This window comes from Amblyomma americanum, chromosome 6 (genome assembly GCF_052857255.1).
Source record: "Amblyomma americanum isolate KBUSLIRL-KWMA chromosome 6, ASM5285725v1, whole genome shotgun sequence".
NCBI classification, from domain to species: Eukaryota; Metazoa; Arthropoda; class Arachnida; order Ixodida; family Ixodidae; genus Amblyomma; species Amblyomma americanum.
Genome location: NC_135502.1, coordinates 11,656,154 through 11,678,724, shown reverse-complemented (window position 1 = coordinate 11,678,724; position 22,571 = coordinate 11,656,154). Strand labels below are relative to the sequence as shown.

At 46.3% G+C, this 22,571-nt stretch overlaps 1 protein-coding gene across 1 annotated transcript in view; it reads left to right on the top strand.

The window, feature by feature from the left end:
* The first annotated feature begins 15,126 nt into the window (after nucleotides 1–15,126).
* Appl (amyloid-beta-like protein) overlaps nucleotides 15,127–22,571 on the top strand; it is a 34,928-nt gene continuing 27,483 nt past the window's right edge. Inside the window, exons 1-2 of the mRNA XM_077668547.1 lie at nucleotides 15,127–15,568; nucleotides 21,514–21,711. Coding sequence (XP_077524673.1) covers nucleotides 15,455–15,568; nucleotides 21,514–21,711 — 312 coding nt within the window. The 5' untranslated portion in view covers nucleotides 15,127–15,454. The remainder of the gene's footprint in view (nucleotides 15,569–21,513; nucleotides 21,712–22,571) is intronic.

The window sequence follows — 22,571 nt, the reverse complement described above, 5'->3', positions numbered from 1 at the left end:
GCGGAAGACAGGAACGGGCGCCTAAGAGCTGCGCTGTAAAATATGTAGGAAGGCCCTCGGTACTCCTATATAAGACTGAAAGTAGCTTCTTAGAAATACCTCCCCGAGTTAATGATCACGTGTACATGGCTGGTTATCTTCAGTGGTCTGAACTGTTCGATGCCCGCAACCATTTCCAAAGGTTCTACGCTGCTCTATAGGTTTTTAGTGCGACCGCACTTGCAGTGGCCATTCCCCGCATTTAGCCGTTGAGGGTATGTTTGTCTGTCTGTTCGCGTGTTTGTTTGAAGCTTGCTTTATGACATGCTGCCCTTCCGCCAACCGTGTCGGGGGCAGCCTGTCAGGTGTGTGCATTTATATTCGTGAAATTCAGAAATTTGGGTTCGGATCCTACTGCCGGAATGTGGTGGTTTTTCTTCTGCTTTCTAATCAATTATTTTTAAAATAATTAGCATATTAATCTCACATCGATGAACACCCCAAATTTTAAAAAAAACATCCCCTATGTATGCTGCTTGATATGTACCAGACCGGCGTCAGAGAATGGCACACAACATGACGAGTAGAAGCAGTAGCCAACCCCTCAGAGGACCGACACACAGAGCTATGTAAGTGGTGCCACCGTAATTGCGCCAAGCTGGGACAGCGGAGGTGGGCAATAAAAGAAGAGAACGGAGAGGCGAAGAGAAGGCAGAAGAAGCACGTGGTTGACCGAGGAGAGATAGGGGGTGGAAAGAACGCCACCGGACGAGGTTGAGAAAAGGGGAGGGGGTCGGGGGGGAGAGAAGAAAAAGGCGGTCTGAAAAGGCCTCCTGACAGAGGGAAGAAAACCGCGGCGTGGGTAGTGGAAATAAAAGGCGAGACTCACGCGCCCTGTCTGCGCATGAGGCGAATGATGATACGGATGGGAGCTGAACTTCCGGAAAAATTTAAAATGAAGTGTGATGCGGGGTTCAGGCCCAGGGCTGCCGTGCTGAAACGCTGAGCCGGAAGCTCTGTGTGTCGATCCTCTGAGGTGTTGCTACAGGTTCTAATCGTCTTCGTCGTCTTCTTTGTTGTGTCGCGTTCTATGACGCCGGTCTGGCCCATTTCAAATATATATATATATATATATATATATATATATATATATATATATATATATATATATGCTTACATACACACCGCTACCGGCATCCTTTAAATGATTTAAAAGAAAGTTTTAAAGATTCATCGTTAGCTTTTATTCGTTTTAGCCCGATTCCGTGTCGAACGTGTTCCTTTTACCGCTTCTATGGTCCTCTACAGCTTTCTGACGTTTTCGGCTGCTGATAGGTGTTACGACTGACTGCCTATATAATTCCATACTAGCGCTGTGGGTACACTGACAAATAAAGAGCTATATAAAACGCACAAGCGTCTTATGTAGCGATGGTAATTGCACAACGCGCCGAAATATTGTTACAAGTAAAAATAAATCTGCTTTTGTACATACTTTCATGAGGCGACCTGCCACTAATGAGTGACAAAGAGCATTTTATGCTCCGCAGTAAAGAAACCATCACTGATAGTCAATTATACTTGCGTGAAAAAATTACTCGCAAAAGCCCGAATTATGGAACTTTTCGTAGAAAAATTCGATTTGTATTCAAATTTGAATTTAACAGTGCCCGATTTTTGTCCCAGAAATTCGGAAAAAACATATAACCCGAATAAAAAGGCCCTATATATACTGCACAATATGCACTAAAACTACATTTGCAGTCAGCGCTGAATCCTTTCCTTCTCGTGTGGGGGAGGGGGGAGGGGGGAGAGGGGAGTGGCCTCCGTCGTGTTGGTCTCGAAAAGAGCCAGCTATTTGTCGAGAGAAGTTTATCGAAAGAGGTTTATCGATAACGGGGTTCATCGAAAGAGCCGGAAGCCACCAATCGCGATCGAGCAACAGGTAGTGTGCTTGCATGCCGTTGTCTAGTGTAATTCAAGGCGATTACATCCGCCTCTTCAGATTGCAACAATGAATACACGTTAGCTCTTGCTGGCGACGCCTACAGCAATATCCTTGGGTGCACCGTCGCTAACGGTGTGTTTCCTTTCATTGCGGACGGAAAAGGCAAACACCGTTGCGAGGCACGGTGTAAGGGATAAATGTGACCTCTAAGCAAGAGTAAACTCGAAACCTGCTTCGATTACGGTCGCAAGCACTACGCAGTGTAACGTACTAATTTGTCACCCCGGTCACGTCACGGCAGTGTGTCCTTCAGACGAGTTAGAGGGGCTGCTATACGTGCGATAGTTACGCGAGAAAACCAGCCGCCCTAAATTTTAACAAAAAAATGCTAACTGAAAACCACAGCTGCGGAAAAAAAAAATTGCCGCAGAGAAGCTCCAAGCCGAAAGCCTTTCTTTTCTGCCCCCTGCTAGTCGCGTTTCAATTAGCCCTTTAGCAGCATTATGAAATAAAGGCTGACTGTGCGAAAGGGTAGGGCAACCGGAAGAAACACATACGACACTTAGAAGAAAAAAGTAGTAATTGGTTTTATTAAACTAAAAATAATAATAAGGAAGGAAAAGACTTTTGCTAGCCCCGACATCTGCCATCGATACTGAAGCACCTGAGCTGGGGCAGCGGAAATAAAGGATAGCAGGCAGAATGGAGAAATGAAATGAAAGAGGTGAGGGGACAGGAATAGAGGATAGGGCGAGAGGTAATATACACAGACTATTTACACAATAAGAAATGTGTACAGGTTGCGCGCGTGATTAGTTCATGATGAAGCAGCAGAAGCGCTTCAGCAGTATGAACCAGCTAGTCCGGCAAATCTTACTGCATCTTATTCTTTTAGTAGCATCTTTTGAGATCAACCAGCGCGTCGACTGGGTTAACTGTAGGAATGACTTCACTGCTGCTTGCCAGGTGCTGACGCTGCCCCCATAACTGCCTCCCCTGCACGACAGGCACCCGCTGCTCAGGTACGATATGCGCAGGTGTTACGTCTGAAGGTCATTCGCGAGCAGCACATGGAAAGATGTAAACGACAGATGTGGCGCCGGCGTCGCTCACAGGGTCGCATACTAATGAAGCGCTCAGCGGGGCAGCGCTCTTGTAGACTTGTTTACCAGAGCGATCGAATCGTTTAGCCGCCGTAGGCAACTATGTGCGTCCTATTTAGCACCGGTGGCGCTTGGCTTGCATGCAGTCACTTCATTTGTTGCGGTATTTCAGGTCTCGCATGGATGGATGCTGGAAGTGGAGATCCGGCACAGAACTGTATAGAAAACCAGTATCGAAGTATTCACTCCAACTTTACTGTAAGGAATGCTTTTGTTGTGTCTAATAATACGATCTATTTAAAATAAGTACCACGTCAGAAAATAAAATGCGGCTGTTTACGGTTCATATGTATATAGACTGTATTGGACAGTTACTTAAGCGTCAAGCGCATTACGTGTTGCGTCCAAGTCAGGGCGCTACCGCTATTAGTGAGTAAGCACTAATGCGGTGGGTACCAACCCCGAGCAAACTCGTTCGTTGTCGTGCTGTCTGTTCGCAGCTATAGCCAAGCGCGAGCGCTCCGTCCCGCGGCACTGCCTGCTCATCGTCGTCTTCTACGTAGCACAAATCGTGCTTCGCCCTATTTCGATCGTAGTAAACAATCTCAGTAGTTTTTGAGGAACTGGTCGCTGTAATAATAAACTTTCTGGACGTACCAATGGTGTAAATTAGGGTATCAGCGTTTTAATCGCCAACTGCTGGACGCAGTAAGTGTTAGAATGGATATACAACGTATACTACGGTCATAAAAAAGTCACTTGATTACTGTCATTAGTGTTTCAAGAACATATATTTAAATGTCCTGTATGTGACTGGTTGAGGTGCCTTATGGCGGCTTGCAAGCGTCAGCGTGCACACCAAGCGCTATTAAATTGTCTAGAAAGGTAGTATAATAGCAATTAACGCTCACTTGAGCGCAACCGCACGGCTAGAAAAAAAGGAAAGCCTTACAGCTTCCCCCAACGTTAATACTCATCATTTTCTCGGGATCAATGGCGGAGCCGTGGCCAGAACAAGGCAGTTGCTTTGTCAGATGGACCAGCATGGAAGGCTTGCAGGCACAAGAATGAGGCCTAATAGATCGACGAGTCCAAGAAAAACAAATCGTGGTCACATGAAAATAACAGCTGCGTGCGTTGCAGCCAGCGCGAGGTCAACGTAGTGAGGGGCCATCGGGGTGAAACTTCACAGGGCGTCCAATTGGTCCCAATTGAAGGAAGACGGCGCCTGAAAAGCGCGGACGTGAGCAGCCTGTTTGCGGCGGACAAGTGTCCGCCGGCTGCGGCTGGTGCCAAGCAATGGGAGGGGGGCGGGGGGGGGGGGGGGTGCATGCGTCGTGTGACGCACCTGCCAATGGCACTTGCGACGCCATGGCGCCGCCCGTGCAGATATTCACATTGAGTTTCATTTGACACGTGATTGAATTCTTCTAAAGTGAAAGCATGCAATATATTGAGTTTTCTCGTTAAAACCCGGAAACAAACTTTGCTGATGTGAGTAACGAGGAAGTAAATCGTCTACCATTTAAGTGGACCTCAACCCAATCGACTTGCTGCATGTTAATAAACTTTAAGATGAAGAAATCATAGCTCCGATTAAAACTCTGTATCCACTTTGTAGTAGAAACTCGACAGAAAAAGGCATGAAAAACTAATTGATTCTAATAAGGATGCATTGCGGAAATGAATTGGCTTTTAATTTAGCTTGGTGCCCGCAAGCGTGCGCGATGGTTCGCTTTGGATAGACGCAAAGCAACCCGGAAAAAACACATGCCCGACAGCCTGCAGGCACGAAGGACAGTAGATCGTCTAAGAATGGTTCGCAGGCGATAACAAGAGGTAATAAATATAAAATATTCGCTGAAACAACTCGGACAGTACAGAGATAAGCAATACAAGGTCTCCGATGCTACCTAATTGTCTATGGGAAGCACTCAACGGAATATTTTGCATTGCGTGATTAGACGTCTGTCGAGGAGTGTATTTAGAGCAAAACTTAGAGGCGACGGTCTCATATTCACAATGTATTTTACGAAGTTTATTACCAGGAAACAAAATAACGGGTGTCTGTGGTCGGAGCTCTCGCAGCAAACTGCTTTATCAACGCCCTTTGAGGCGCTAAAGGAGATTTAGCGAAGGGAGAGAGGGACGACCTCCCTTAAATCCCCTCTTGTGTCTGTCTCTAGTGCTAGTAGCAAGTGCAGTAAGCGTGGTGCTGTCGCAACATGCTGACAAGCTCCTGAAGCGGACATTTCTGTTTCTACAAGTAGCAAAGGAAACGTCGCTCATACAAACAGGTAGCATGAATTGGCGCCCGTTTTGAATTGCGCGCCCTTTATAGTACGAGCGTATATTACTATACTTGCTGTTGTCATTGTTCGGGGTCCAGTCGCGATCAGCACGCGCTGACAGGCGCAGTATCGACCCAGACTTTGTCAGCTTCTTCGAGGTGTGAAAGCAAATAAAGGCCGAGATTGCCCAGCTTACAAGCATCGGCGTCGCTTTGGGAGCACCGTCAATGTGACGCGTAAAGTTTTCATCGCATCTCCCAGCGCACCCCATAATGCGTTCGCCTGTTAACGCAGGCCGATAGATTGCTTTATCTCTGCGCATCAAAAGGCTCCGCTATACGCGTGTCGAAGCCCCACGCAGCGATGGCGTTTTCCTCGATTCGGCTGAAATGAAGCGTTCTATTTTTAATGCCCGCTATACGCGTTACGTATACGCCACCCGATCAATACGTGCGCGGCGCGCGATCAATACGCGGCGGCCGAGACGGTCGTATACAGCCGTGTACAGCGGCTGCATTCCGCTCGCGTTAATTGGACTAGGGGACGCGCATTTGCCCCGCACCTCTGTCCCTTTGTCTTCAGCGGGTGTACGGACTTCTAGCGGGTGCGCCGTTTCTTCACCATCTCAGGAAATAGGTGCGGTGATGCACATTCAGGTGTTGTCTTCTACGTTTGGTGAAATGTACCAGCGGCAAGAAAAATTAAATAAATGGGTACAAAACAATATGCAGGCAATTCCCCCTCTAAATTTTTAATGATTCGTCTGCTAGTAAAACTGTTCCAAAGAGAACGTAATGTTGTGCACGCGTGAAAAACAAGTTTTGCACCCTGTAATCGGCGGCTGCGTTTTTATGGAGGAAAAACGCTAAGGCGCCCCTGTGCTGTGCGATGTCAGTGCACGTTAAAGATCCCCAGGTGGTCGAAATTATTCCGGAGCCCTCCACTACGGCACCCATTCTTCCTTTCTTCTTTCACTCCCTCCTTTATCCCTTCCCTTACGGCGCGGTTCAGGTGTCCAAAGATATATGAGACAGATACTGCGCCATTTCCTTTCCCCAAAAAACCAATTATATAAGCACCCTGTAATTGACGATATAGGCGAGTCCCATTTGCTCGTTATCTGCTGTCGTAGGAAAGTGCCCCCGAGTCTTGATTTTCTGGGTCACGCGCTCCTATTGACGCTAACGGTTCCACAGTTGCACTGACCTGCTAAGTGCATGCCTCTTCCTCGGAGATTGCTCGCTATATCCTCCTTCGCAAGCTAGCCTTTCAAAACTTCGCTAAGGTTATTCCGGGTGTTCGATTAATTTTTCAGGGGTAGCAACGTTCGCACTGCAACTACGAGAGCAACAGACGTCAAAAACAAGTTTATTTTATTTTCGTAGAAGAGGAGGAGCCAGGACTAAAAGCTGTGAAGAACAGCTTGGCAATGCCCTGGCCCCCTCACAAGAATTGTCCATACTGGTATAGGAGGCAAATCAGTTTGGGACGTGTACAACTTTGTACGTGGAAAATTTTCGTTTTATTACTTTTGTACGTATGGAAATCAGATGCACAACACAGCACAAAGGAAACAATATAGACACGCCCAAAAATTCGCAATCGTGAAATGAAAATACATCAAGATGATAACATTCAGAAAACAAAGTAGCACCTGATTAACTCACAACAGTTCTTCACGGCAAAAAAGAGACTAATTTTGTGATTAGACATTAAATAGATCTAATCCAGCAGCATGCAACTTATTTAGTAGTTTTGGTGCAGTGTAGCATAACTACTGAGTGCATGAATACGTAGGAAGTGTTGAAGCAAGATATTTTTTTTACGTCGCGTGTGTCGCTTTATGTTTTGTTATTTCCACAATACTCTCATTCAAAGCTTGAGGTAAGGACGACACCTCAACGTTGAAACATCGGGGTTGCTGTTCATTTTGGCAAAGTCGAATTTCATTACCTTTGAACTGCGAGCGCGGGGCATCACGTTCCTCTTGCAAACTAAAGTCACACATTTCCTGGGCACTTAATTTTCTTCGTCATCGGTCTTAAAGGAGGTTTTCAGTTCTCCATGGCTTCGATTTATATACGTGAAACTGCTCTTAATTTCTAACATATCTTTTTTTAGTTCTCGCTCCAATCCTTTTTCGAATTCTTGCTTTATTTTTTGCCTGAAATCTTCAAACAGTTTCACAAATTCTTTCGACATTTAAGATATTCGTGCTATAGCGGGTGTTCCACGGGTGCACAGTTTATGTGGCAGGAATGAGGCGCAGGGGGAAAAAAAGGTAGAATTTCAGTTCAGTCGGTAGAACACAGCTGGGCAGCAGACATGTGACAGCAGAAATGTTGCAGATACGCTTAAATTAAGATGGCAGGCAGAAAATACCAGTAACTAATCGGCAAGGCATGCGCAATGGTGTTTAACGATGTGCTCTCTCCGCCACTGCTGCATGCTGCCAACGCGACTGCCAAGACAACCTTGAGACACTGTGCGAGCTTGCCAGAGCTTGACACTTGTACACTTTTCCGGATAAGGCGCCAGCCCGCCCCGACGCTCCGTGTTTAAGACAAGCGAGAAGAACACCGCACGCCATGTGTCTGCACCTGGGCTGCTTGCGCTTTTCATCGTTTGTCGACGTTGCAACGCAAGCCCCGGCGAAGAAAAGCAGCAGACGCGCGCATGCAGCGTGCTGCAAGCCGCAGGTGCATGCAGCTTCCTTCGTACATCCCTGTCTTCTCACGCTCCAGCACAAGCGGAAGTTGTTTTCCTCTTTTTGCACTCTTCTCTCGTTCCCACTGCTTTCTTGCTCTTTCTCCCCCTTTTTTTTTACGAAGTAAGGTGGGCCGAGATGGGCGTGTAGTGCGTGGCGACGTTACGCTCGAAAAGTAAATTACAAGGAAAGTTCATTTTACTGAGCCAGATCCGGTGCATATGAGGCGTTGGGGCGTGTGCCAGCAAATTAACAAACAAGCCACGTCGAAAAGGAGCTCTTTTTAGCACGTTCGTATACGAGCACGCGCCGTGCATCTGATTAGTTTCCAATGCCAGTGCTGCCCAAGCACCCACCACTCAAGCCAAGTTTGCTCGCAACGACGAAAAAAAAAAAAGAGCGCAGTGGTAATTTCATTGCATGCAACGCGACGCGCGCTCGGCGCCTCTCCGCGGTTCGCAATAATGGCGGGTCGATGGCAGCGCCGTGTTTGTAACCGGGCAAGAAGAGCGCACATATCGCAGGTCCTTTGTTTGCAGGAACACAGGATTTCTCTCCGTTGCATGATTTATGGATGACTTGCGGGCCTTCGACGCAGTGACCGGACAGCTTGGTAATTAAGATAAAGGGGTAGACACGTTGTCCCCCAAGCGTGTAGATGGCGCTTAGTATCAGCGCCAATTCACGAGAAGGTGCGACCGTATGGAAAATTATTGACTTCCCTACTGAAATGTTTCGAATGAGCGGCGCATATGGAACTGTGGAAATGCGGAAGTCATACGATATGGAAAAATGTATGGTAATCTATGTACTTCCGAAATGTTTCTGTAAGGTTTCCATCTCTAATACGTATGGTTTCCATGGCACGTGATTTCCATATGACGTGCATGAGGTCATATGCGATCCATGTGAATTTCAAATTATCTGTATACGTTGTTTCAGTAAGCCGTGCCGGTGCAGAAGTCACTTAAAGCATTTAACGACCGGGGTAGTTCTGTCCGGAATTGCATACCTGCGGTGCTGCTATAATACATAGCTTCAGTGCTAGTGAGGTCGTTGCAGAGGCGAGTTTATGGGTCAGCTTCTTTAATGTGCACTGAAGACGCACATGTGCTGCGCGATGTTCACCGAAATATATTCCTGCATTGCAATGAATAATCCCTTCCCTATACCCAGCCACCTGAGCGTGTGAGGTCAAGACTTCGAGGTTGTTTTGTTATTTATTCATTTACCTGGTGTTTTTATTTAAATATTTATTCAATTTTATTCTAAAATATTTTTCTCATAACGTACTGCTCAAAGTTCAAAGTGCACTTGTTTAATGCATTAAAACTTAAAATGAAGTGAGAGACAAGGGAAGGGAAGCTTTGACGGGCATGTTATGACATATATACGAAGGAAGCCAACAGTAACCAAAATGAAGTGGGTAGCTTTACAATGACGTACACGAGTGGAGTTCTCAACTGCAATAAAAAAAGTCTGCGCATACTCTGTTTCAGTTCTGCTAATCATGCTTATGAACTATGGTCAGTCATTCGACGACTTCCATTGGGACATTATTGGTTTAGGTGGCTCAAACGAAAATCTTAAGACTGGCTACGAAGCCAACTAACTCAGCCATACTGTTCTTTACATTGAGAATCGAAGCGTCTGTCAGAAATCTGATATCAACCACAGTTTTCTGGAAAACAAAGTCAATTGAAATTCAATTGAAACTATTGGAGATAGAGGGGGGCGCTGCCCCCTCTGAAGAAGTGTTAGAATAGGGTGCCTCGAGCTGGCATTGAGGCACCCTATGTTAAAAGGCCAGCCCCCCCCCCCCCACCCCCCCCCCCACCCCCTCCCGCACACATGCACACCTCTTGCTTCTGTCTCGGAGGCCCTGATGACCACCGCAAGCTGGTAGACCGGGCAAGGAGCCATGCAAGAGTCTGGACTGAGGGCCCCTTCCGGGCGGAGAAAACTTTTTATTAGACTAATTGCGCTATTACTCTCACATTGATGAACACGACAAATTTTTAAAAATAAATAAACAAAAACATCCCTTGTGCTCCTTGGTTTCAGTAACTGTTGTTTTCCGTCATGTATGTAATAAGGAGCCCCTCTTTCCCTTCCCTAGTCCCCTAAATAGTTAACGATGGGCATCGGGTCTGGCATTCTTGATGCCGCAGGTAGCGTAAGAGGGTTCTCGCGCGGCTTCCGCCCTCACTGTTCGATAATGTTCCTACGTGACACACGCTGTAATACAGGACGTATGCGTCTGCCGTTATGGACGAGGGTGGCGCTGGTGAACACTCTAGAGGTTCGCTTACACTACATATAAATACCCTAGAAAGCAGAAAATTGAACAGCCGTTGCCGTAGCTCAGTTGGTAGAGAATAATAATAATTGGTTTTTGGGGAAAGGAAATGGCGCAGTATCTGTCTCATATATCGTTGGACACCTGAACCGCGCCGTAAGGGAAGGGACGAGGGAGTGAAAGAAGAAGCGAAGAAGGAGGTGCCGTAGTGGAGGGCTCCGGAATAATTTCGACCACCTGGGGATATTTAACGTGCACTGACATCGCACAGCACACGGGCGCCTTAGCGTTTTTCCTCCATAAAAACGCAGCCACCGCGGTAGTTGGTAGAGCCCCGGACGCGAAATTCGGATGTCGTGGGTTCGGATCCCAGCGGCGGCATGTGGTTGTTTTTCCTTCTACTTTCCAATCAATTATCTTTTTAAAAATAATTGCCTTACTAATAGCCAAGTGATAAATAAAACAAACTAAAAAAATAAATATACATCCCCGATGCCCCTTGGTTTCTGTGACTGTTGGCTTCCGTGATGCCTGTGGAAGTATGGCCGATGCGAATAACTTTCGGTTTAACTCGCGGGATGAACTGCGCTAGACCAACGCGATTACAGGAATGCCGCAGGGTATATATAGAAGAGACTTCGAACAAGAGAACAACTGCAAGCAATATCCGTCTGAGCAGAAGCGTGCTGCTGCAGGCGAAATGAAAAAGAAAAAGCGGATAACCATGACAGCACTCCCTTCACCACGCGAGTATCTACGCGGTTTTATCATTGAAACGGGTAGATTACTTTGCCAACTTCAAATGTCTCGAAATTGGGTTGCTTTTTTCTGTCAGCATTAATTTATTGTACATCGCACCCCTGCATAGCATATAGAAACCCCCTTCCTTATTGAACTCAGCCATTTCTGTTGTGATCGTTTCCCGTATGCAGGACATTTCGTTTTCAAACTTTATTTCTTTCCGGAATTCGGGGTTAGAAATGAGAGGACGCTTTTCGAGCTCAAATTCGGGCGAAGATCGGGTTATTCAGAAAAAAAAAAATCCGTAGTTCGTTTTCTTGGGTATTTTTTTTTTTTTAGCGGTACAATTTTTTCTAGCAGTTCGTTTCTCAGCTAGGCATAAAAAACCGCATTCTTTGGTCACTATTTCATAAACACGGAAATCATGGGTTCATTAAATTTTATTTAAGGTAGTTTTTCCTAGTTTATTACCAATATTTCGTCCCGTACGTTAGCAATCTCGTGCGTTGCACTCCCGCGTCTGAGCAAGACCGGCCTGCCTTAATTTGTAGAGTGCGAAAACATTCAACATGACAGCGACGATTTTAAACCGGCAAGGTCCTTGGATCAGGGTGTCGTTCGCGTCGGTAGCGTTTCACGCAGTGACTCAGATAAGACGACTTGTCGGTAGCTAAGTTTTGGTACTCGGTTCTAAGTCGCCCTTGCCGAATTTATCCTCAAATTCATCTGCCTCATAAAAATGAGCGTCAAAAGAGGTTAAGATCTCTAGCTCACCGAAGACACGCCTCTGGAATAAGCACTAGAAAAGAAATTTTCTTGCGGTGTCACCATCTTTGTGATCCGGAAAATCAACATCGTCTAGAAAGCTCATTTTCGGGGACAAATCGGGTTTAACCTCATTCTTAAGAAATATGTTTGGGGACAAGAATCGTTTACCCGAAAACGAAGGGCCCTACCCTTATGTCATTAGGGACACTTTTCAATTCTTTCAGACTCACCACTTACTCTGGGACTTACCTGCTCTCAAGCCTACAAGGATCCGGCACCTAATATAATAATAATAATTGGTTTTTTTGGGAAAGGAAATGGCGCAGTATCTGTCTCATATATCGTTGGACACCTGAACCGCGCCGTTAGGGAAGGGATAAGGGAGGGAGTGAAAGAAGAAAGGAAGAAAGAGGTGCCATAATGGAGGGCTTCTGAATAATTTCGACCACCTGGGGATCTTTAACGTGCACTGACATCGCACAGCACACGGGTGCCTTAGCGTTTTTCCTCCATAAAAACGCAGCCGCCGCGGTCGGGTTCGAACCCGGGAACTCCGGATCAGTAGTCGAGCGCCCAACCACTGAGCCACCGCGGCGGGTCCGGCACCTGAATGTAGCGGATCTTTCACCAAGCAACCCTGCTTCATATATTGCCTGGACGCAGGGGCCATACCATGCATCGCTCTCTACTGGACTTAATAAAATCAGCTAGCCTTAAGCTTTTTCTATTAATTGAATCATTACTACATCTTTCATCACACCTTCGCCTATCATTGATGCCCCTGAGGCAATAAATATCTCTTTAAAAATTATACATGGCGAGCATTTCCTAAAACTCGCATGACGCCGTGTTCATTGATTACTTCAGTCCAACACCATCATAACTAGAGCATATTTGTGGAGAGTGCTCGAGAGGTGCTTGCAAGTTGTCAGCACTAAGCGTCGGGGTAAGTTGAGTCGAAGATTGTACTAATGCACGGCAACGCACCAGCTTACCACATATCTCATCAGGCACAAGAAGCGCTACGCACTACGTTTCACTTGTATCTAGTGCGTATAGTTTCACATTCGCCGGTCTCTCTGCATCAAATTACGGCGAGCTATTTTTCTTTTATAAGAAGTTTGCGGAGTTTCTTTAAGAAACCCACGATTTCTTCATGTTGAAAGGGGCAGCTAAGAGTACTATCAGCAGTGCGAGCCAGTTTTATATTTCAAGAAATCACAACTTGCTCAGCAATGCCATAAAGTGCATGAGCTGACGTCTTGGAGAAGTGTTTTCAAAACCGAATACAAACGTGCAGTCTAAATAACGGACTTTTCACCTCTGTGTGGGACACATTGAAAGCACCTCGTGGACCGCGTATGCACGTAAAATGGCAAGGTGTCATTTTTCCGGCTGCATACGTCCCACTCCTGCAGCTGCGACTCCTCTCTCTCGTTCACATACTTGTCCAACGCTGTTTTTTTTCTTCTTTTTTCCATCTCCGTCATGCGCAATCCTCGAGTTCCTTGGAAAAGTTTCCCCTCTGTTCTCTCCAACATATGGAGCTTTGACGCCCCAAAAATACGCTCACATGGTCAGCAGACGCTACATCACATTTTCGTCACTGCCTTGCCTCGTCCCAGTGTTGCTTTGCTCCAACGCCGAGCAACCAAGTCCCTCAGCACTCGGGCCCTAGTCGCAAAAATGGGAGCCGCGACGCGTGAACTTGGGCGCGAAAAATGCAAAATGATTGCGCTTCGGCTGGGGTGGCGCGACATGGCGTGAATCGAAACCGACGCTGCTCATCGCCCGGCGCGCAGCCAGCGCCAGCGCAGTCGTCGTATATTCCAGATCATTCTACCACCATGCACCGGTCCGGCTCCTCCCCCTCGTTCTCAGCCTTTCCCGACGAGCGAGGCGGAGGCGAGGAGGTCAGTGCGAAAGAGCAAAAGCTGACAGCGGCGGCTGCTTTGTCGCCGACGGCAAAGCGAAACACGCCCATGTAACAGCGCAAGGGGCGCAAGTGAGACAGCACTGTTTTTGTTGCGTCACCACCATTACTCCAGTATCACATCGTGCAGGCAGAGAGAGTCCAGTGGCTGGGAAATTTGGTTTGACTTAATTTTGTCGCTGACTATAGCGCCCATATTCTGGCGCCATTCTCTTAACGCCGATGTTATTTCGGCACCTTTGCTTTTTTTTTTTTGCTCACTGTAATGATTTCGATATTTTGGGGCAGCGTTGGCCATGACCAAGGAAAAATTGAAGTCGCATTATAATGCCACTAGTCAAAAGCAATATTTTTCTGTTGCTTCCATAAGACGATAGTTCGCCCTCTGTAACAGCTCCAGTACGGAAGTCCCTAGGAAACTTATGTCACTGCTTGCATATTTCATACCGCACAAGGGTCTAATGGCAGCCAGCAACGTGTAGCGTATAGGATAAGCCTACAGCAAAAACAAAAAGCATTAGAATCTTTATTTCACACACACACCAGTATTTTCCAGCCGTTTTTCCCTTTCATAAAAAAAAGACAAGCCATATGCATGGTCCGCGGTAATATTGCTTGTACGTTGCTATTGTTTCGCAATTCACGGAAAAAGGGCTGCCCAACATTTCTCTGAATTGTGATAGAGGTGCGTGCAATGTTGCGTGAACGTTGTTGCTGGGCGACTGAAAGTTGGAATATACTGGCGCACATTTAATTTCATTGTATAACAACGAAACTTTGCGGCGTGATGCCAGGCAAACTCGCTGCAATATTTCTTATTAGCCGCCCCTTTTTGTTGCCGTTGGAAACATCGCAGCACATCGTCATTGCTCCGTGAGCTTGTTTGCAACAAGCTGGTTGTCTGGCATTCTTGACATTTATAGAGATTGCGTGCTACTTGTAATAATCACTTTTGAGATCTTAACAACCGCATAAAGAGCCTTCTAAGGGGAAATACAAAGAAAATTGGAGAAAAATAGTGAAAGTCTCGTTTTTGCTTCTCTTGGTCATCCAGGAGGCTCAACAAGGAACTTTACAGCGTCCAATGCAGAAGTTACACGGTCACACGGTCAATACTTAAGGATTAACCTGGATGGCGCAGAACTTCCATATGGAAACTTAGGAGTGACCAGCGTTGATACTACTGGGATTCGCTGGAAGATCGTCGTGTCAGGAGGTTAGTTTTGAAACCCGAGAGCACTGCTTCGAGAGCGTGACGGGGCACGCAACACCTCGAAAAAATCCGCCAGAGCCGGGACAAAAAGCCATGCTCTTGATCAAAGACCCTCTGCATGCCGTCGCAACCAGCGAGAGGATCAGTGGCCACCGCCAAAACACGCCGGCGCTTGCTCAGACCGGACAGTCCGCTTGCGCGTCACCGCCGGCGCGTCGACCGATGACTGCGACAGGGTCGTCCCTGGAAGTGTAGAAGCAGCTACACTGGTGGTGCGGCGCCGAAATCGCGGCGGCGGGGCCTTTTCCCTACTTGGCCAAAACGCGCGTGCGCGTGGGCCGTCGGCAGCAAGGCCGCGTACAGCAGCGCAGCAGTCGACCGGGTGCGGGCCAATCACGGGGCCGCTCGCTGCATTCGGCGCCGCTCGCCTTCGCCCCCCCTTGAGCGCAGGAGGCGACCCAGCCAGGCCGGAATGGCGGACACAGCGCCGGCGGCTGCGATATTCGGACTCAAGATGGGCGCTGCCCTGTTTCTCTGGATTGTCCTCGGTCTGCTGTGCTGCAGTCGAGCCGACGGCTACGCCGAGGTAGGCCCCATGCGCCTTATCGGCGCCGGATAAACCCTATCGCGCGATACCATTGTGCGCGCGGAGCAAGTTCACAGACATGCCTGACGCGCTCACTGACGGGCGAAAGGCCTCGCGCAGGCGGCGCCGTGTGTTACGGGTCTCTCGCGAAGGTCCCGTGTTAGGGCAAAGGCGAGTCGTCAGCCATGGGCTGCTGCCCCGGACATGGTACCCGTTGGTGGGGCGGTACGTGACGGCACTTCCCGAACAGTGTAGCTCCGCGTCGCAGGTGTTCCCCGCTCGATAACGTCGTCGCCAGGGCGGGGCGGCCGACCGATCGCTGCACGCGTAGCGCTGTGCGGCCTATGCGCCGCCGACCTGAGAGTCGGGCGACGGGCCCCAACTTTGAGGCGTATTCTTCGGCCGTCGAGGTCGGTCGTCGGCTGGCTAGAACCCGCAGGTGTAGGCGCACTTGCGCTTGCCGCATTTACGCGCTTACAAGCAGCTTGCTATCTCTCTTCCCCCCCTTCTCTCTCACTATCGTTTCACATTATGAGCGTTGTTTTCGTTGCGCACCGATAGCTAGCAGCGCGGTTATTCCACACAAACTGCAGTGACTTGAGAAACCGGGCTCAAATCCGGCAGCTGGGGTCCGTAGGGACCAAATTTCCTGTTTGAATTGTTTGTTGAGAAGGGCTGGGGCTCCATCGAATAACCCAGTTAGGACTAGTTTGGAGGCACTTTCAGTGCAGTGGAGTCTTTTCACTTGCCACCGGTGCAGATTTACGCATTAATGCACTGTTAGGCATCCCGGAAATGACCATTCCTTTTGTCCCGTCTGCTAATACGTGACAGTTTCTTGTGGTAGTTGTATGGACTATTTAATTCTTCGCGCATTCAGAGTACTGTGAATGAGCGCTGGGCATAATAGATATTTGTTTTGTGATAATAACGCTCGTGGCCTCGAATACGAATGTTGCACTTTATGTATCTTGTCAGGATTAGGTTGAAAACTGCAACTGTTGCGCTCAGAGTAATATACGTACAGTACAAGACTGCAGGACGTCTACGCAACAACTGTCGACCAATTTATTTATTTCGCACTATCCAAGGGGTCATTAATATGTGAGAGGCGCAAAGTAGGAGCCCCTATACTGAAAAAGGGTGGGGTGAGTAGTTCAGACTCATTTAGTTCATTAATTCAGACCAATAAATTCAGATCAATAAAGGTCGAACAAGCGTCGCGTCAGCGTCTCGGCTACTGACGTCGCCAGGGGTTAAATTCCGTCGCTTGGAAATGTTTGAATAATACAGACAAACACTTTCCATGCGCCGGAATTTCGCCTCCGGTGACGCCAGTAGCCGAGACGCCGACGCGACGCCGAAGAAACGCTGCCTTGTGGTTCGGCCTTAAAGGTTAGTGGCCGATACTTATTTTAATAATCAAAGAACTAGCGGAAAAATGACCTTTATCGCACATTTCTACATATATTTTGCCCCCTACAGTGACCTGGACCTCTTAATTGCTCTGGAAGGAGATACTGTTTAATTTTTGTAGGATTGTGAGATGGCCAAACAGAGATGAACCTTTGCAGCTTGAAGGGAGGGTGAGCAGCTGTTAATAAAAAGGAAAATTATTACTCTCCATGCGCGCCAAAAAGGCCTCAACTATGTTTTAAAATGTAGAGGTGTCAATGGGGCTTGTGGTGTGCACCAAAAGGCGCCGTCAGGCTTATTGTATAGGCCGGGTGACAGGCATGGCTGCTGGCTAAGCATTAAAACACTGTTTCTGGTGAAGAAGACGCAATATGCTGCTAAATGGTGTCTTCCAGGTGACCTTTTTTTTACTGTTGACAAATGAGCAGTGTATGTAATCAAACACAATTTTGAGGTGATGTAGCAAATATTAGAAACAGGAAAGCTAGAAAAATTATAGTCTGTAAAAACAGCCAGTTAATAGTTCGGGAGTGCTTAATGTTTTAGGCCCTGAATAAAAGCAGCATGTGAGATGCCTGAGGAGCTTGAGATTATGTTCGCTGTTTCAGCAGTGTGTAGCGGCGAGCAGTCCGACCTACAGCAGTAATTGCATCAGGTACACTGAGAGTGAATGCATTCATATCGAAGAGTATAGCTACAGGTTTAATGTCATTATTTTTTTTTATTCCTTTGAAAATGCTGCAGAATTTTTTCTTGTGTAGGGGTTGGACTTTTTTTTTATTTTTTTTTAGAATATTATTTTCTCCAGGTGAATTGCGGTTTCTTTTTCTTTTTTGTGATATACTGTAATACTCCTGTGAGGTCAAAAATTACTTGGAATTTATAATGGCCTTTCTTCAGCACAAGCAGTCTATTTACCATTAATTAATGCAGAAATGGGCTTGCATAAATCTGTGCTTTTAGAAAGCAATGCTATCGCAATTTATAAAAGCAGCATAATTTAAATAATGGAACTGTCGGACAAAAATGCAACTGCAATTTTACATTTAAAAGCTTGGTTATCACGTTGTCATTGGGTTGTTGCATAGGACTTACCAAGAAGGTCAGGCATCATTTGGTTGATTTGAGCCGCGGTAGCCAGAATTAGTTTTTTGTGACGCTTCTGCATGGTTTCACGTTAATGCCTTAGATGCAAAGAAGAAATTGACCTAAGTAACTGCCTTAAGCGAATGATACTGTGAACAAACAGCACTGTGCTAGCAGACAGTGTTTGGTGAGGACATGGAGACACCTGCTCTGCAGAGGGGCGAAAGTTAGTGGGGCAGTGGTATAAACATACGACGCCACCATCTTCCCATGTCTCTGTCATTCAAACTTTGTTAGTTTTTTGCTTTGAGTGTAAATCCTACTCAGTTGTCAGCATTCTGGTGTGGCTTTCAAGGATACTGACTTTTTTCGGTTAAAGCCAAATTTTTGAAAACTTGATGCCACGTATCAGTTTATGTTTAAATAAAAAAATCCAACCCGTAGTTACATGATATCTCTGATGAACTGCACCAAATGGATGCAGAGAGCTTGCAACATTGGTGGCAAATAGTGGAGTGCAGGTGCCAGTTGTGAAAGAAATCCTTCATTGTGCTGTGGCTGCCGCAGGGCACGTACGGTGTCGCCACTATCTGGTGAATTCCCTTTGAGGGGCATTTCTAGGCGAGGCTTCTCCTACATATTCAAATTTATTCATCTATAATTTATTCAGTCTTCATTGTGCACCCAAAAACACTGTGGAGGCTTGACATTGGTGTGCAATGTCTTCATACTACAATGTGAAAAGAACCTAAGTTTGCAGCACTTCCAGGCACCTGAGAAAGGCCAACGGGAATGAAAACAAGTCAACTTTACTCTCTCTTAAGCAGTAATTAATACTTGCACCGTGTTCATGTGTGAGCCTTTTAGGCAGTTGTCTCGTGCAGATACATTGCAATGGCATGCCAGTCTACTTAGAGTATGCAGGTACAAGCTGTTAACAAGATCAGACACATCAATTTCACCGTGAGCATTTTGATACAACTAATACAAGTTGCAACTGCCGGCACTGTTTTGCATACTGGAGTGACCAGCTTTACACCTATCTGCTGTGGCCCATCGAAGAGAGTGTATTCTGAATGCCCTTGCATATAACAGAACATAGGATAAGCCCTAACGCCTGCTGATTGATATCTTTATTTGCTTATCTACTGTGCATGTAGACAATAAAGCCAGCCTGTTCATGGAATTGTGTAAGCTGACCAAGAGTGGACTCTTGTATCTGCTTGCCTTGTGATGAAAGGTGTGCATATAGTGAGGATTTGTAATCAGTTTGATTACAAATAGGTTAGATGAATTGCCTATAATACTTGTTTCTGCTTCTGAAAACAAGGGAAAGGATGATAAAGCAAGAACGGAAAAAGAATTTGATGTTATGACTTCCAGGGCACATAACTGCATGATCAATAGTTTCGCAACGGAAACTGACAATGAAGAACTCTGGCAGCGCTGTTGATCTTACATGAACCATCTCTTTCCCTAAAAGGCATGCACATTCTGTTGCTTTCATTGACTGACACTTGACAGAAATTATGAATCGTGCTGCGTTTATGCTATGTTAATGCCTGACTGCATTTATGAGACTGTTGTAAGCGGGCTTAATACACTCCGAAATATAAGCCGAGCGGCGTGAATAAAGCTAGGAAACTGGCATGCTTCATTACTTTTGTTTGTGCCTGTGGCTACCTGTGCCAGTTAAACTCAGCAGTTGTGCTGTGTTGACAAAGGCTTATCATGAGTTGATGTGGGCGCAAATATAGAATGTCACTGATGCCACAAACTACAACTCATTATTGTGTGTGCAAGCTTGTTAGATTTAAATATCCTACTAAAACTAGGGTTTGGGTGCTTATGAAATGAACACGTTCATAGCTTTTATAGTGACCAGCAAAACAGTTCATAACGTACCTAAGATTAATATTTCTGCAAGGCATAATAAGTGACTCACTGTGATGAAATTGTGCCTGGAAACCATCGTACACTGCGTGTATCCTGGTATGAGAGACCTATGGCATTGACACTCACCAGGTAAGTAACGACAGCACAGCTATAGACCGTTTAGAGAGAGCAATTCATACTGTGCACAACAGGTGGCACCACCAGGATGGCAATCATTTCTGTCGTGTGAAGCTGCTGTTTAAAGCATTGGCGGCCCTGCAGTCCGCTACTGCACAGCTTGTATAGAAATGTCAAGAGTGTTTTTAACTACTGCATTGGTACGGATGCCAAGTGTATTTTGGAGCAACATGCAGGGAAGTAGAGAAAAATGTTCCTTTGCTCGGTTGGCAACTAAACTGATAAAGCTGTTTACATTTGGTGGCACAAGCCACCGTTTTCTTAGCACTGTCCTGCGCATTCATTCTGGCTTCTGGGAGGACAGAACGTCTGGCAGGTTCTGTATCGAAAAAAATGACGAGATGTCAAACTCTACGTGTCAGCTTAGTTCAGCGTTGGAAGCAGCTGCGGGAATGTGAAAACAAGCTGGTAGTTGTCACAGCCATTGTGTGGGGAAGGCAGGCCAATGTGTGTGCATGCCTGCAGCCTTTTTTCACTGAATTTTGATGATACACATTGATCCAATACATCACATGAGCGATTCTTTTTGAACTGCACATATTCATGGGAACGCAGTTAAATTTCTAACAGGATTTTGCATATTTCAGCTGGTTACAGCTGACTACATGTGTGGATCCTAAACTCCGGTTCAGTTTGCAGTCTTACTTTTGCTAGAGCAACGTGCATAACCGTCTCTCGATAACTTGGACCCCAAGGGCACCGAGAATTGATTCAAATTTTGTGAATGTTGAGAGCTTTTTAAATGTATTTGATGTTGATGTGGCCAGGGTGTCTTATCAACACAAACCGGCTGTTCATAGTAGCATTTTTTATGCAGATGCTTGTGTGTGCTAAAGGGTTTAGTGTGGAAAAACAGGGCCCATGAATGTAAGCAGCTTGAAGTAGTTACTTGTTTAGTGCAGCGCGTGCACTGCTTGCAAATTCAAGAAGCCAGGGTGAACTGGAGCACCAGCAATGTCTTTCAGCAGCAGGTGCTGTTATTTGCACACCTGCTTCCCAAGTCTACATCAAAAGATTTAAAGGAACACAGGGACCTCTCAATTGAAATTTTATTATTAAAAATTGGTTCTGTGGCTCTTCCTGGCTATGTATCTGGCAGCCAAAGGAGCATTTATTAGTGAGAAAATTTCAAATTTTTTTTCCACCACTTCATTAAACTTGGATGTGAAGTGATGCCTGAAAGGGATCCTGTGGTCACCGTTTGGAAGTGAATGGGTGTATCCTAGTCAACAATGTTATCCATGATGTGCCCTTAAGTCAGAGCAGTGACTGTTTGCACAGAAGACCTTTTGTTGGCTGTGGATGACTCCCTTTTAAGAGATATGTGCGAAGTGCTGTTCTCTGCCCCCTTGTGTTTGTATCCGATACAGGCGTCAGCATCAGCAGCTGCATCCGGGTCAAGTGTGGAGCCAGATGTTGGCCATTTCCAGCCCATGGTGGCACTGCTGTGTGGCCACGGGCGACTCAGCAACCAGTACCTGAGTGAGAGCCAGCGCTGGGTATCAGACCCAGACCCCAAGGCGGTCTGCACGCGGGAGAAGCTCAGCATCCTCGAGTACTGCCGAAAGGTGAGATGAAGCTACTGTTGCTCTGCGATGAGCAGTACTAGGGTGCGGTAGAGAACAGTGACGTCATCAATTCACAGCTGGCGCTGGTACTTTAAATGTCCAAGATATGGAGGTAAGGTGCTCTGTACCAAACAGCTTGAGACTGATGGTGTATTTTTCCTTATAACTATGCAGGTGCGTAGTCTGTGGCTTGAGCGTTCCGTGGTGCTTTAGACGAATGGATGCAGCCTCCACAAAGAAAGTACTCGTGTCAGGACCGATGCTGATGGCAGACTTCTTTCGGTGTTTACGCAGTTTTTTTTGTCATGTTATTTTCTACCAGTGAATTCGTTTTTTTTTTCTTTTCAATGATACAGTGTGGTATTCCTATCAGTGGTATTCATGTGCAGTTAAAAGTCGCTTGGAGTTTATCTTGGCCTTTTTGTAAGAATGAGCAATTGATTTTCCAGTAATTAACACAGGCAATCATACTTAAGCTTGCAGAAGGGTGTGCTGTTACCGTTAAAAAATAGCTAGCAGAAGTTAGACGCTGGGGCCGTTTGACAAAAACGCAAGTGGAAGTTTAATTTTAAAAACTGGCTTGTCGTGTTAGGATTGGGTTGTGGTGCTCGATTCGATAAGAGAGCAGGGCATCACATAGTATGCGTGTTAAGAAAGCAATGGAACTGCCGCTTGAGAGAACCACGGTAGCCAGAACATGACACTTTTTCGTGATGCTCATGAATAGTTTTACGCCACTTTCCTTACGTGCAATGGAGAAGCCTGCTCAACCATGTACAGTAGAACCCCACTATAGTAAACTCAGATACAGTAAAAAATTAGATATAGTTAAATGAAACTGCAGTACAAGTTTGCCTTCC